Raw genomic sequence first — 16,404 nt, 5'->3', positions numbered from 1 at the left:
AAAAAATGAGCGTGGGAGGGGGCCTAGATGCCCTCCAATTTTTTTGGTCACTTAAAAAGGGCACTAGAACTTTTCATTTCCGTTAGAATGAGCCCTCTTGCGACATTCTAGGACCACTTGGTCGATACGATGACCCCTGGGAAAAAGAAAAACAAAAAAACAAACAAATAAACACGCACCCGTGATTTGTCTTCTGGCAAAAAATATAAAATTCCACATTTTTGTAGATAGGAGCTTGAAACTTCTACAGTAGGGTTCTCTGATACGCTGAATCTGATGGTGTCATTTTTGTTAAGATTCTGCGACTTTTAGGGGGTGTTTCCCCTATTTTCTTAAATAAGGCAAATTTTCTCAGGCTCGTAACTTTTGATGGGTAAGACTAAACTTGATGAAACTTATATATTTAAAATCAGCATTAAAATGCGATTCTTTTGATGTAGCTATTGATATCAAAATTCAATTTTTTAGAGTTTTGGTTACTATTGAGCCGGGTCGCTCCTTACTACAGTTCGTTACCACGAACTGTTTGACTAAATGAGGGCCACCAGCCATACACCATGAATCAAGTACTAGTCTGGGTCTTAGACAGGAACACTCAGGAGGCGTCAACACAAGAGACCGTCACCCAAGTTTCGTGCGTGAAGTAGCAAAGCGGCGTGAATCAGAGAGTTGAAAGCTTTACGTACATCATGGAGTGTAAGAAAGGGAGTTTCAACTGACGCTCCGACATCCATCTCTGACATTGAAAGAAATGTGATAATATTTTCTAAGTGAAATATTGCTTATTTATTCTACTACTATCACTTTGTGTTCTACACTGAGAAAAATATGCGCTTGTCTATTGACACCCCTGCTAAACATAAGTCAATTTGCCAATTTCCTCATCACAATAAGTGATTTTTTATCTCAACCATTTCAGCTAGTCGGTGTCGCATACATTTCAGTTTATTAGTAATCTTAAAATTATTGATAGAATTGATATTTAATAAAATAGTTAATTAACTATATTTGGCAGTTCAGGTTCCCGTTATTGCTCTGAGTTTGAAGAGCAGGTAGGATATAGATACCGTTTCAAACGCACGTTCTACAGCCATTTTCCATATAAGATTTAGATGAGAAAACTTCTGTCGAAAAAGAAAATGAATTTCTGGGACATATTGAAAATGTTGAAATTGTTGCCATTTTGCAGAAAATTATTACCATTATTGCTATAATATGGTTCCAGAATATCTATAGAATATATCCCAAATTTACTATGAAACTTGAAGGATTGTCATGTAATCTGGTCTCCAGCCTACTCCTAGTAAATACCGATAGCCCATTTTTCCTAGCCTTCTGCCTCTAGCCTAGCCTCTGTAATACGACATTCAGAACTGTGGACCAATGCCACTTTAAGCATATAATCACTGTCAAGATCGGATATGAGATCAACTTCTTCTGTACTGTAGGACATAATGTCCTACTGCAGCTTGTAGGACATGAATACATTGCACAGAACAAGTTTAGCTTATATTTGGTCTTGACAGTGATTATATCCTCAAAGCAGTATTGGTCCACAATTTTATTGTACTGATGGTCTCTTGTGCTGACTTCTGAGTGTTCTTGTCAAAGAGTACAACTAGTGCTTGATGCATGGTGTATGGATTATTAAATTATTTGATCTTCTTATTTTGTGTCCCTGTGTCTGGGATGGCCTCCCACGCCCCTCCTGCCCGATATTTGTATATTTACTTATCTTTTATGAGTTTTTTCTATTTTGTTTGTCTTTTACCGTATTATGTTTTGAAATCATTATTACGATGAGATGTTGATGTTTTTTCTTATGCTTTTGCACGTCCCAGCCTTACGAGCTCTGCTCTCTGTTGGGGCATAATATTGTTTGTGTATTTTTTGAGTTGAATAAAGAAAAAGTTGAGTTGAGTTATGGCTAGTGGCCCTCGTTTAGTCACGTGGCATAACCGGACATTTTTTTTTGATGTTACAATGATAAAGCTATTCCTCATTGCGTACTGCACCGTTCGGGAAAATGTTTACCAACACGGACAAGTCAAGACTTTGGTCGGTTTTCTTCTGTTTTGCAAAATATCTTCTATGTTTATCCTACGAACTCGTAATTTTTATCTTGTGAAAAAACGGTATAGAGCACTACTGATCTAGTTACTTCTGTATAAAGACAATATATTTATACTTTGACTTTAAGTAAAAACATAGTGTTGTCTGGGAGTTTATTTTACAGCTTTTCTATTGGATTATACTCTCTCGGCGTTCGCTTTGTGTGGTTAATTTTATTTTTTAACACAGCTGTAAAGGGGAGGAGGTGTAGCAAGATCATAACCCTGTGATCTATTAATCTTTATTATGGTGTATATTCCTAAGCATCAGAAAACAAGGTGTGATGTATATCATTTTTATGAGACATTTTTGTTTGCACCTAACTAAATGGTTTGTTTGCTGTGTAAAAACATTTTGAATTAATAAATGGAAGAATGTTTTTCAGGTCCCCAACAATGGCTGGTGGGCTTTTTGCTATGGACAAGAAGTATTTCGAAGATTTAGGTGCATATGACCCAGGAATGGATGTTTGGGGAGGAGAAAATCTCGAAATTTCATTCAGGGTAAGTTAAACTATCGTATTTTTCTTAATTTATAAGTCATGCGGTGGTAAATCTGTAGTTTCAATTAAATTGAAGAATTCTGGAGTAAATTCAATTCCTCCTTTTTTTTATCTTTCACAGAATCGTAACTTTTATACGATTTGTATTCTCCTGGGAGGCGATCGACATTTTTCGCATTTATTTTACTAACTTCATTGTTGATCGAAGCTAAAATAACTCGATCTTTCATCCAATTGAAACTTTGTTTAGACAAACATTCTTCAAAAACTTCCTCAATTAAATTGCCGCTGAAAATTATGTCTTCCGGTAATTCAATTTCATTAAGAAGATTTTTAGGAAAATTTCTATTTCCCATTTCAAGGATGTGCTTAGCAAATGCTTCCTGTTCAGAATCAACCCGCATATTTTTCTCAAAGGAAATATGTTTGAAATACTTCCAAAGATGACTTTTTTTTATTGATAAATTTAGGTTTTCACTGCGATTGCTTTGGGGTTGAACTGGTAAACACTTTCTCGTTTTTGTTTATCTTATAACCGCGCGTATCTTTGCTGTTCATTTTCATTTTTGACACGCTTATTTTCATTTTTGCAACTTCCTGATGGTTGCCGGTTTATAGCTACTTTTGGAGTCTATGGTTGTCTATACGGTGAACGTGCTCCAAATGTCTCCATCGTCAAAGTCTGATTATGTCGGTCTAGAGGTTGTCACGTCGTTTCACTGATGGACTGATTTGTCGTCTTCTATAACCAGTGGATGTTCAATATACTGTGTAGGCACGAGTTTTAAAAAGCCATGGCTCTCCTCTCTTCTGTCTGATCCACACATTAGGTCTCAGTGGTGTAAACTAGTATTATCATAACATTGCTGTTGAAAGGGCGAGGTTTCAGGCGCATAGAAAATTTCTGAGATCTCCATACTTGACGCAGTCTGTTGAAGACGACATATTGCTTTTCCCATTTCGGGGGAGCGCTTCCGTTACTTTCGTACCAGTGTTCACGATACTATATCCCAATCATTTGAACTGGACAACTTGTTCGATACCTTGGTCGCCACATCTATATGACAGAGGAGGGACACCAGTTACCATGTATATGGTTTTCTCTGCATTCACCCGCAGACCAAGGCGGTTGGCCTATACTGTGACCTTTTTTAGAAGCTCTTTAAGCCGTATTTTACTTGACTCAGGCACTACTATTTCGTCTCCAAGATCTGTATTGTTTCTATATTGTCTATATATATTTTATCCATAATGGATGAAAATCTTCCATAGATTTTTACGGTCTAAGGGGTTGAAACCTTCTCGAAGTCCACAAAGGTCATATAAATCTTCGTTACTCGCTGATTTCTTCGTTTGGAAGTGTAAGCGTGAATATAAGGGTCCGAGAATGAGCAGTTTGGCTAGAAGCCATACTGTTCACCCTGGAGATGTTTGTCGACGTGTCTTCGTATCTTCTGTCGGATAATAACAGCGAGTAACATAGATTTTTACAGTCTAAGGGGTTGAAACCTTCTCGAAGTCCACAAAGGTCATATAAATCTTCGTTACTCGCTGATTTCTTCGTTTGGAAGTGTAAGCGTGAATATAAGGGTCCGAGAATGAGCAGTTTGGCTAGAAGCCATACTGTTCACCCTGGAGATGTTTGTCGACGTGTCTTCGTATCTTCTGTCGGATAATAAAAGAACAACTTCCCAGGTATTGACAGAAGACTTTCCTCCATCAGTTACCTGGTGCCTTAGCGTTTTCGTCTTTGATAATCGTGATGAGCGGGGTGTTGTTTCCAGTCCAATCGCACTTTGGCCTCTGTCCAGATCTGAGTGAAGGAATTTAGAGGCCCTAATCATCTTTGCCGATATGTGATCGACTCCCAATGATTTTCTTGTTTTCAGTTTCTTTGTGACGTCTCGAATCTCATTGGCAAAGGGTGGATCCGTACTAATATCTAAGGAGAAGACTGGGATATCTGAAATGCCAGGGGGGCTCTTCTCGGGGTGGTCTGTTCAATAAATTTTTGAAATGATTTGCCCGTTCTTCATTGCTACAATCTTTTCTGTTACCCCCCCCCCCCCCCCCATTCCCCAATAGGTCTCTGACAAGGCCATCTTTATTCGTCGGTCTTTTTCTTACAATATCATAGGCGATTCAACACATGGCTCTCGAGTCTCATCTTTTTTCTGCTTCTTTTGCCTTCATTACTTTACTCTCAAGAAAAAATCGGTCATTAGCTCAAGCACTTTTCTTGATATCTTTCGCAAAAGCTCTCTACTGCTCCTTTCATATGCAAGGCAATAGTGCTGCCTAAATAATGAGCGTCGTGGGGTCTATGTATTTTTTATGTATTTATTTATTTTTACCCAGGTACTTCGTATGGAAGGAAATGTTGTAGAAACTTCGGAAGGGGCTTATTCAATTGGGAACTGAATGTTTTAGTGTCAATTTCAAGAGTCTCTTTTTGTTGCCCACCCTCACCCCCCTCCCAAAGGCATCTGATCAAAATGTTTAGATCGCCGTTTTTTCAGGATATTTGAATAACTGATCCAATAACTGTGTCTCTGGTATGACATAATCCTCAAAAGTCCTTGGGGCAAGGGCTGTATTTTATGCAATTGGCCCATTGTTTACGCATAGGATTTGCTACATATAAGTCTACTGCGGGTGTTCATATTATTCACTTCTAATTTCATTACTGGAGTCGTGTATGGCCTGAGCCTATGGTCATAGATCTTTTATTGGACTATATGTGCCCGATAATGGTGAGTATTGATTGATGCTAGTGGTTTTGTCAAGTATGGGAACAAGCTATATTGTCATTTGAAGGTTTTCGACTCCTTCTCTTTACTGAGTGGGACCCTTCATCAATGACGAAGCAGGACTTCATTAAATCCTTTGTGATTTCACAGTTACCGTTGACATATATCACAATTATTTCTTATTAGACTTATATTCATCCTGTTTCTATCGATTGTACCCTCTCATCCTATTCGTGTGTATCTTCAGCAGTTTTAATTCGTTTTCGTGTGGCTGTGTAGAGCTTTTTCTTGAGCAAACTCATAAAACGAGCTTGTTCTTTATGCAATTGGTAGTCAGTAAGTTTTCTCGGTAAGTATTTGGCAGAAACTTTCGGTGAAAAGTCCACTTAGCCGGTTTAAGCGGAATAAGAAGACAGTGCTTAGAAGAAAACACTGGAATTAAATTGCGCATGATGTAGCTTTTGCCATTAGTCTGGAGCAAGGCGGTTGTTAAGCGACCTGGGTAATTAACTCAACATTATAGAGTAGACAGCCGCTTTCTGGGCAAACATTCTTTAATATTTTAAAGATAAGTAATTGAAGTAAGTAGTTAAGACTTGATGGATTTCTAGAACCTGATATTTGAACCGATTCCTGAATGTTTTCATCACGTGGGGTCTATTGCTTTCTACAAAATATTAAAGAAAATTTGTTCCGAAAGTGGCTGTTTACTTTATGCTTTGAGATGTATGTCTTGCAAAATAATTTCTCTTGAACACAATGAGACAACTATTTCACAGAAAAATTGTGAAAGAAAGTTTTTGCCCTGTTTTCAGTAAGAATGTAAAATCAGAGTATTTGATCAGAGCATTGATTTTATCAAAGTCAGAGTGTATTTTTGCCTTCGTCTGGAGGAAAGCCAAGGTCAGTTTACAGACCTTGAAGGTCATTAATAATGATCTGACAAATAATAACACAGCTGATATATTAAACAGGACACAGAATTTGAGAATGCGCGCATTCCTAGAAGTGCAACGCATGGGAGAATTTTTTAGAATAATGTTTTTTCCATCTCTGATTGTGCTCTTTTGCTGGTAAAAATAATGTATTTCATTCCAGTAAGATATACCCTATCTATAATGCGGGTTATTCTCAATCGTAAGGTAACACCCTCTCTTTTAGAATCGACAGCCTTGACAGTCTGCTCAAGTTACAGACAAAAAACAGACACCAGTGTAAAGGCTAATGAAGATTTCTTCTTTATTCCATCACTTTTATCCGAAGCTTTCGTGAAATTGTCAAACAAATACGTAGTTCTACTTAATTTTGCCAAATCATTAAACGTGTTGTCCTGTATTCATCTTGATCAAACTGTTTTTTAGATTCGCCATTAGTTCTTTCAATAGACATGTCTGAGCCGGGTCCTCGGGGCTTTGGATTCATTTCTGAGCAGGCCTTCATCAACACTTTCATTGTTATTTACCTAATGTAAATGATGAACTTTAAAGAACAAGAAGATGAAAGGTTTATTAGTAAAATGATAATTACTACAAAACCACAACCCTAGAGAACGGAGATCAGAGCTCGATGTGCCAGCTCGCAAGTATTGCCAGCTTAATGTACATATAATTTTTTATTTCAGATGTTTTTTTCAGATTTTCTGAGATTTTTTTTCTTTTTAAATCTTTTTTTAGATTTGGATGTGCGGTGGTCGTCTCGAAATAGTACCTTGCTCAAGAGTCGGTCATATTTTTCGTAAGCGGCGTCCGTATGGTTCCAATAGAGGTGAAGATACAATTACTAAAAATTCCCTACGAATGGCAAATGTATGGATGGACGAATACATAGTAAGATTTTTTAATTTTAAGATTTCTCAATTTTTTAATTTTAGTCAAAATCAATGATCAATATAGGTAATACCAACCTAACTTTGAGCGATTCATTGATTGTTGGAGAATTGCCTCTGCGAAAATAAAAGAAAAAAATAATAAAAACAATTCTAGCGTACAGTGGTTCTCCTGGGCAATAGTTAATTATAAGTCACTCTTTCCCTCCCAAAAAAATGAAAAAAATATAAAGGAATAAAAAAAATATTAGATAGATTATAAGGAAGTTGCGCAGTTTCCTGTACCAACTACGTTCGCTTTATTTCTGTTGTTTTAAAAGAATATTTTTCAATCAGCCTGAATTATCGAGCTAGTGTCCATGCATCCCAGTCTCAATAGGTGTTCAATCAGTATTCATAGCCACGATAGTGTCAAAACTTGTCTTGTATCTTTACAAGAAAAGCTTCGCCCGAATAATTTATTTTTCCATGCAACTGAATGAAAAGATTTATTCGTTGAAAACTTGCAAGTATTCCCTCTATCAAAACTTTGGTATGACAAAGAAAGTCAGCAATTTTGGCGTACTCTTGTGAAATAATACACTTTGCTTGGTAACATTTCTTTGATATTTCAAACATTTTTAGAGAAGCTTCTAGAAATCTGATCTAAAACATTCTTCGGCAGAATATTGCTTAGTCCTTCGAATTTCTTGCTAACCCTCCTCATGATGCATGCCAGTTATAAATTGACCTTCTTTTAAAAGGAGACCTCCTTTTTTGTATGAAAAAATGCAATTTCCTTATCAACTGTTTAAATGAAAATACACATTTAAATCAAAATTGTCTGAAATTTAACCATACGGTACATGCATGTTCCTTTTTCTTCAAAATTTATATATATATATATATATATATATATATATATATATATATATATATATATATCGTATACCAGATATGCATATATCCCACAAATCTCTTGGAAATTGATTCTATGTTTCACTTTTAGGAGCAATTCTTTGAAATCAAGCCTGAAGCTCGAAATATTTCCTATGGTGACATAAGTGATCGATTAAGATTGAGAAGGGAACTGAAGTGCAAAGATTTTAAATGGTATTTGGAAAATATATACCCAGAATTAGGGCTACCAGGAGTTTCAAGCGAACCAAAGGGACTGCTGAACAATTTGAAACCGAAGCTTTTGAGAGGCAACTTAGATGTGTATCATGTTAGTCAAATTAATCCTTGTTTACTATCAATTATTTTTTTACTAACGTGCTTTTTATAAAGGGCTAGTTTTTAGTTTCCTTAACAACATAGATAGCAATTATTCCAGGCTCTTCTACTACCCTGAGCCTCGTGGGCTACCATGCTCCAAGAGTGAAGTATTTCTAAGATTTTAGAGAGGAGGTACGTCAGTGAAGTAAGATTTAGGGATTTCAAATGTTTGAACAGCATGATGAACAGCAAGATTATTCTCATCTTTTTTTTCTATAAACAAGAATTAGTGCTTGATAGTTTGAAAATAGAAGCAATAGAGAGTAAGTGCGATTTGGATTTAAAGGTCAAATTCAATGAGGTTGGCTAGTCTGTAAGTATAAACATTGATCGTGTAAGTCTGATTGATTAGCAGTAAGTCTATAAGTTTAAATACTGATCGTGTGTGGCCTTTTCATTAGGTCTTGGACAGGGCAAAGGCATAAATTGTTTCTAGTGTTCTAACAGTGTCAAGAAATTAGTCTATTGAGTTATTGAGTTGGGACAAAATATAGCTACCGACAGAGAAAATAGATCACTTTTCCTTGTGAATCAGTATTCATAAGATATTAAAATTTATAAGTTTTTCTCATCTGCACAGCTATGCTAACTTTATTGTATTTTCAAATTTTACCAGTGAATATATTTAATTATCAAAATCGATTAGAAATTTAAGATTTCTGTAAATCTTGCTGCCGGAATGAATTTAAAATTTGACGAATCTAATTGATGTGTCGGTTTTTTTTTTTCTCAAATCAGCTGAAAAGGATATACAAGGAATGGATTTCCAGAAAATGATTCTGGAAGGGTCATTCATGAGCTTAATTTTTACATCCATTTGTTTGTTGTTTTTTAGATGGAACATAGAGAATTTGTATGAATTTCGTCTTGAGTCCGGAATTGGATCAGAATCCTAGTTATTAGATGAAAAGGTGGAGGCTGTTATCTGTTATTTTGTCATCTTTTCAATTGCCTAAAGGGGTTATCGGATATAAACCGAACTGGATTGGCAGCAAACCTAATGTCTTAGCTATGGCTTTAAATTCATGTAATCAGGACACCCGATAGAATGAGCTATCGGATTTCATTGAAACTTGACGAAAAGTTAGAACTGATGTCCCAGTTTTGTCTGTTTTGGTGTGTTAACTTTTCTGATCTCTGTTTGGGAGGGGTTTTTTCAAGTCCCAGCAATAGGTGTGACCCTCAGAAGGAGTTTTTTCAATCTCAACTTATTTCCCCATTATCTCCGGTATCGTCATTTATTGCATCAGGTGCTGGTCAGCTATTGTGCAACTTTGACTCTGTGGCAATTGACCATGTTTTAATTCAGTGCCATGAGATGGATTAACTTTATTTGGTCTCCCTTCTCCTCACTATTATCGCTCCCTACACACCTTTTGTCATCACACCATGCGATCAGAAACAAACTTTACTTATTAAACATTAAAAATTGCTCTTTCTATAAAGGAAAATGAATATCCTCACATTATTTGCCATTAAGTCTAAGATTTTGTTAGAAACAGATCGAAATTGATCCACTGTTTTCAATTGCCTTGTCGAAAGTGATCCACTGATCACTGATATTGCTTAAAGTCCATAAATGAAAGCAACTTTTTTTTTTCTTTTTTGTTAAAGAAGGGTACGTTTGTGAAGTTTTAAAAGTAAAATCTGGTTTGAGCATTTGAACTAAGGGCAGATATGAAGCCATTGAATTCCTGTGGTACCAAGTCCTCTATTCTCTGAATTAATCTATATGAAACTCTGGGTTATTCAAAAATAGAAAGAATAAGCTTACTTCATTTCAGGTCTTATTTCACTACGGAACAGAACTAAAAATCAACTTGGCTACCAAAGGACAAAAAACAACGAGGCACAGCTCACGGAGACTAGCCATTCTTAATCATTAGAGTGTGTGACGTATGGCCGCGTGTCTTCTGCAATATATGAACTCACCCTCCCTTTTACCCCTGTTGAGTTTCACCCGTGTCTCATCGTTTAAGAATACTTTTTGATTCGGGATGATTCACCGTAACTACACAGTTTCTACGTGAAACATAGATCCATAGAAATCCATATTTCAATTAAAAACGAATTGCCCCTTGGTATACTTTAAAATTGTTCGTGGCACATAGGTTCACAGTATCGACTGGTTCACAGGGAAATGGGGTAAAAATCCAAGCGAAACATAAATAAACTTTTTCTGGGTCCCATCCAATGGGATAATCGTATAAAGAACAACCGTCGATACCCACTGAAGAGGAAACTTTTATATTTGGCTCAGCGAATATAATTTGGAGGAAATGAGTGTCGATTCCAATGCAGGGAACGAATAGAGAACGGGCTACTGGGTAATGGATCGGAAGGGATATATAGTGACTGGTAATGGGAGAGAGTATATCCCAAGGACTCTGGTTTTGAAAGGCTATGCCTTTGGAAAGGGATCACAACTAGCCCGACATTTCCTAGTTAGGGGAACTGGCTCGGCTTCATGACTTCCAAAGATGTGCCTCCCCAATGGACTCCATCCCCTTCTATGAGTCAGAATACCCCTCACAGATGAAACGACCAACACCAGATTCTTTCCCAAGATTTTCCAACCTGACCCCAAATTCACTACCTTCCGACTTCCAAACCCATTGTATTCCATTCAATTCTGTTTTTTGACCATCTTTGGGTTTTTCCCAAGACCTTAACTTTTCTCCTAACCTCTTTTATCTCCCCGAAATTTTACATTTCTCCCAAAGTGTTAGCTTCCACCATCACAGACTGAATCTACAAATTTTGTCTCACTTTTGTATTTCTGTTGTCTTTTCTAATATTCTTCAACTTTTCAGTCACACCACATGATTCGTCTTCAAAATTCCAATTGGACTATAGTGTCGTTTTCTTAGATTGAATTTCTTTTTTATATTCTTGTTTTATATTTCTTTTCTCTCTCTTGGTTTTTCTTACTTTGGTTTCAGTGTCAAAATAACCATCAATGACCGAGAACTGAATTTTTAAATTGTGGTTTCATTTTGCATCTTTTTTTCTCTTTTTGGTCTCTTTTTTTTTACAGAAAAAATAACTAATTCGTCGCCAAATGGGAATTGAAGTCCCACATTGGGTTTTTAATATTGTACTAGAATTTCTCGAACTTTACGATGAAAAGAGCATACGATAAATTTCTTTTCATTTTTCACTGACACTCTGATTGTCTCATCCTGAAGCCTACTTGTTGGCGCCTCATATTTGCTGTGTGTGTTTTGAAGTTTGCTATTTTCTTCCGAAAAATTAATTTTACGTGTCTGATTTTCTATTCAATTTGGCCTAGCCAATTCTGCGTCCCTGGCTCTCCGGAATTTGCAAGCTTTCTCCCTCTGTCCTAGAAGTTGTCTGTGTATTTGATCTTAGACGAATTGGTCTTGCTATTCTCGCCTCCTCAACTCTCTTACGGAATGGTGCCCCCTCCCTCACTACTATAGAAGTAGCTTTTAGGGATAATAGATCCCCTGTGTCTCCGAATTCCCATCCTAATACATTAAATACTGATAGAGAAGGAACTAGTCCTGCTTTTACTATTTTTCTTAGGATCGTTCCATTATTCCTTGCAATTTCTATTCTAACCCAAGATGATGAACATGGGTGCTTATTTCTATAATAAAATACTGATGATTTTGGCTAATTTTTCGTTAAATTTTCCTTGTATTTTGTATGATTTCGCAAACTCTTTCAATGTTTTTGTTCTTGTTCGACATAGCCCTAGTTGTTATTTTATAGGTTACTTTGTCTTCTCTATTGGGGCAATTATTAGTAAAATTCTCTGAAGGATCAGATTTTACTGGACTATTAGCATTCCGAACTGGAATATCAAGTATTTCGCTTTTTAGACAAGGCTGCTTCACTTCCCAATTTGGCTTATGAGTCGCTCCACGCACCTTCCTAGTCAACGAGGTCGTATGTTTTTACGCCTTGGACTTTAATTTTTCCTGCGTCTCTTTCTCTCGCAATTGATTTTTAGACAAATTATTCTAGCCATTCAAATTTGCCTAGATTAAATTACCACATTTCCTTGCGCGCTTAGATTATTGACATTTCCTTACGTGCTTTGCAAGCTTTAGCCAGGACTTCCATATGAAGCTGATCATGTATCTCGTAGGTGTCACGATTTTTGTCCATTTGATCTATCACAGCCTGTATTTTTCCATGTATGTCGGGTGCTCTCTTTCGTCTACCTCCTTACAGGCCTCTCTTGCCCTTTGTCTGCCTCCCTTCTTTTTTTCGTTTCTCGTATAAACTTTTCGAAGGAACATTTCTGTTCACTACGGCCTGAGTGCGAGCTACCAGCCCTAGAGCTAGTTGGTCTCTGCGAGTCTGGAAGTTGGACATTTTATGCTCAAATGGCATAATCTCTTTTCAATTAAATGATCAAAATCCCAACCGAATATGAAAATAAGCACGATATTTGTTGGTGATATCGCTTAACTAATTAATCAATCGTGTCAAGCTCAACAATTGCCACATAGCAAAAATGAGGATACCCAATACTATTACGAATTATCAGCGATGTGCAATCACATAATCGAACAATTTCTGAAATAACTGGGATATCCAAACTTAATTAGCGAATAACAATTTAATTCGCTGCAAACAAATTTTCGGTGAGTGAAATAAATCTCTGAAAAGGGCAAATTAAACTAATTTGCAAAACGTATTCTCCATCTAGGCGGATTTTGTCAAAAAAGACAGGCTTATCTCACATTCCTATTGCCAAACGGATAAATTTTCGCTAAATTATCGTATCAATAATCTTATAACCTTCAACCCTGAAGATTTTCTCCAAGTCTACTAAATCCACTCGAATTATAACCCAACACTTACTTAATTTATCGGTTCTTACACCCTGTAATATTTTTCTAGCATGGAGGGATTTCACTACTGCAGTCTTAATTTACCCTTAAATTCAATTACTCAATTAATTCAAGTTTGTTTCTTTTTTTTTTCCTAAATTTCAAAATTGTCTCATTATTCTCATTTTCTCTAATTTTTATGTTATTTCATTAGTCTATGCCCAAACCACCTTTCATGAAAGGTACCTTTGCTGATACAATGTGTCCTCCCTAAGTAGAGCCTAGCTCGTCATATTTTCGTCTTGAACTTCTCTTTTTGTTTTTTGACACACACCATACCTTGTCCCAGCCTCGGACTTACGTGGACCTATATTTATTAATGTCGGGGATCGATCTACAGTTGATGTTGTGTAACCATACTAAACAAAACGGTTATATTGGAGGTTTATAAAACTGAACCAATTTGTGATCTATTTTTAGATTGCTCTTTCTGGGACTAATCTATGCTTGGAAAGTAAGCATGAAGTTACAAGAAGAGGAAGTTCACTGATAGTTGCCAGATGTAACAAGTCCAAAAAACAGGTAAGATAAGATCAAGCTTCTTTTACAAATGATTATCGCAGTAATTAGTGAAATTCCTATTTTAAAAAATCAAAGGATTAACGCAATCAAAGGATTAACGACTTGAATATATGTATACGATATATATGCCAAAGTCTTATGACCCAGAAATATTTTGTGTTAAGCCTCTTGATTCGGTTACTAAAGCGTCCCCTGTTCTTTCTGCAGGCATGTTAGCCAGGCCTTTTCCTTCGTTTTTAGATGATTTTTGGCAGAAATAAGGATGATCATCTTTATAGATCAAGGAATTGTCGTGAGACTTCATTTTGAACATAGAAAAGCAGCTACTGAAATTTATTTTTTATTATAAAGAGTACTAGCTTACCTGTCGCGCGTTGCTGCGATTTCGAAAGTAAGGAAATTCAAAGAAATTCTATTTTATTAAGGAATTGAGTCCATAAATAAAAAATACGATAATGTAACTGAATCGATAAACATGAACATCGATTATTTTTTTTTCAACCGTCATGCTTTCTACAATAGAGTTTATCCCAGACTAAATAAAGTTTTCCATGGCCCTATATTTATATAATTTAAATAATTAATTTGTTTTGATGACATGTGCAAAGAGTTGGAAAATATATTAAAAAATATGGAAAATTCCACCCGCCTCCGAACTTCCCCCGGAGAATATCGTCCCCACTTGTAAAATACCCATGGTATTTTTCAATTTAGAAAATATTGTTCAATACTAAATTCAGAGAGTTTACTAAAAAATACAGTTCATAATTCCAGAAGTGTGCTAAGTCTCGGAATTTGTAATACGGGTAAAACTTAACCCGTTTGTTGAATATCAAGAAAATGTAATAATTTGACCCGAAAAGACAGGCAGTTATTTGTGTTGAGGGGTATCTAATTTCATCAGCACGAAAAGTAATAAGAGGGCCAGGGGAAGGGGAGAAATTTATGACTAAAACCTTCTCAAGAATATACTCAACAACTTCTTTAAAGTTTCTTGGCGATCAGATGAAAACTTAGTAATGCGTGAAGCACAGACAGACATAAATTCACTTGATTTTATGCATATATAAATATGTCAATGAGTTTATATTACGTGAGCAGGTTTTGAAGTAGCTTGTTTCAAAGATGGCCAACAATTGATTAAAGATAACGCACACTAAGAGCACCATTTTTTTTCAAAAGAGATACTGAAAAATCGTAATCTAATCGGAGCTGAGCGTTTGTTAACTATTGGCCGGATTCCTTGTAAGAATTGACAAAAATAGTGATTGTAATATACAAAAAGGGGAAGTAAGAGTATTGCCAATACGATTGGCAGCAAAAGGGGAGCAGACATGAATGAATTGTAGAAATATAAATGGGATTTAATGCCTTTGGTAATATCTTATAGACAAAATTCAGGTTTTTCTGGGTTGTGAAAACTGGTGTGATTTGAACACACTTGACTAAATCAGGTCAAAATTGTCAGATCTCATGCGTTTACGAAATAAAATACTAATCCTTAATATCCTTTGCCAGTAATTGGATCGAAGACTCAGATCAACCCAGAAGGCGAAAATATAACTCGGATGTCTAATCTTATTCCAATTGTTGTGAACAGTGTAAAAAGCAACATTATATTGCTGAAAATAGTTACTAGTAAGTAATATCTACCCTCTTCCAGAAACGAATCCTGGAAGTATTGACTTAATCCCCCCGCCTGTTGGACGCAAAGAGGTAGACTTTTCGAAGCTACGTAAAAGATTCATCAATATTTTAGTCGAGCTGTCTGATTGCATGTAGGCTACAATAAGAAATACCTGCTTCTGGTACACACGCAGGCGAGGGACATCTGGGTCTGCCCCCCCCCTCGAAGTCTCGTGATTTTTTTTTGTTCTCATAATTTTCTGTTGCTTCTTACAGAGTAAGGGGTAACGATGATTTTTCTGCCTGTAAATATCAGACTCAGTCAGCAGGATAGTATTAACACATTTCCGGTCCACTTTCTCACCTTATGTTAGGAAATCTTTGAGTTAATTGTGATTTTAAAGGGTTATCTGTTCGTGGTCATTCTATAGTGACTAGGGGATAACACGGTCATTCCTGCAATAAAACACAGTCAGCTGACATTTTAAAACCAAGTTTTTCTACATATAGGACATGTGTGAAAATGCCGAAAAACAAAAATATTCTCCGGCTTTGGGGGTAAAAAATTACGAATTAGTGAGGTTAACTCTAGAAAAAAGTGACAGTTGTGGTCGCCTGATCATGACTTTTGCGACTGAAACCTTCGACTTCGGCTCAAGAACCAATATCGAATGGTGAGGCATTACCAGTAAAAATGAAAGAATAAACATTTACGTTGAGCTTGACAGTGGAACCTTTTTCAAAAAAAGAAGCTCCGTCTCCGAGGGAATATAATTAACTGAAAATACATTTTAAACCAAACAAGGAATGTCCTTTCCTAGTTTATGCTACTGGCTCAAAAACATGGAAGTGTCAAGTTATCTGGTTGATTATGTACGCTTGGCTAGTGTTTTCTGTATTAAAAAAAAAAAAAAAAAAAAAAAAAAAAAACCGGTTATCTGG

General features: G+C 36.2%; 1 protein-coding gene across 4 annotated transcripts in view; it reads left to right on the top strand.

The window, feature by feature from the left end:
• LOC136033853 (polypeptide N-acetylgalactosaminyltransferase 11-like) overlaps positions 1-16,404 on the top strand; it is a 48,896-nt gene that overhangs the window by 21,236 nt on the left and 11,256 nt on the right. For all 4 annotated transcript variants that reach the window (XM_065714815.1, XM_065714814.1, XM_065714816.1 and 1 more), the window contains exons 4-7: positions 2,498-2,615; positions 7,038-7,190; positions 8,178-8,396; positions 13,735-13,836. In XM_065714815.1, the coding sequence (XP_065570887.1) occupies positions 2,498-2,615; positions 7,038-7,190; positions 8,178-8,396; positions 13,735-13,836 (592 nt within the window). The remainder of the gene's footprint in view (positions 1-2,497; positions 2,616-7,037; positions 7,191-8,177; positions 8,397-13,734; positions 13,837-16,404) is intronic.

Source organism: Artemia franciscana, chromosome 12 (assembly GCF_032884065.1).
Source record: "Artemia franciscana chromosome 12, ASM3288406v1, whole genome shotgun sequence".
NCBI classification, from domain to species: Eukaryota; Metazoa; Arthropoda; class Branchiopoda; order Anostraca; family Artemiidae; genus Artemia; species Artemia franciscana.
This window is presented reverse-complemented; position numbering and strand designations above follow the sequence as displayed.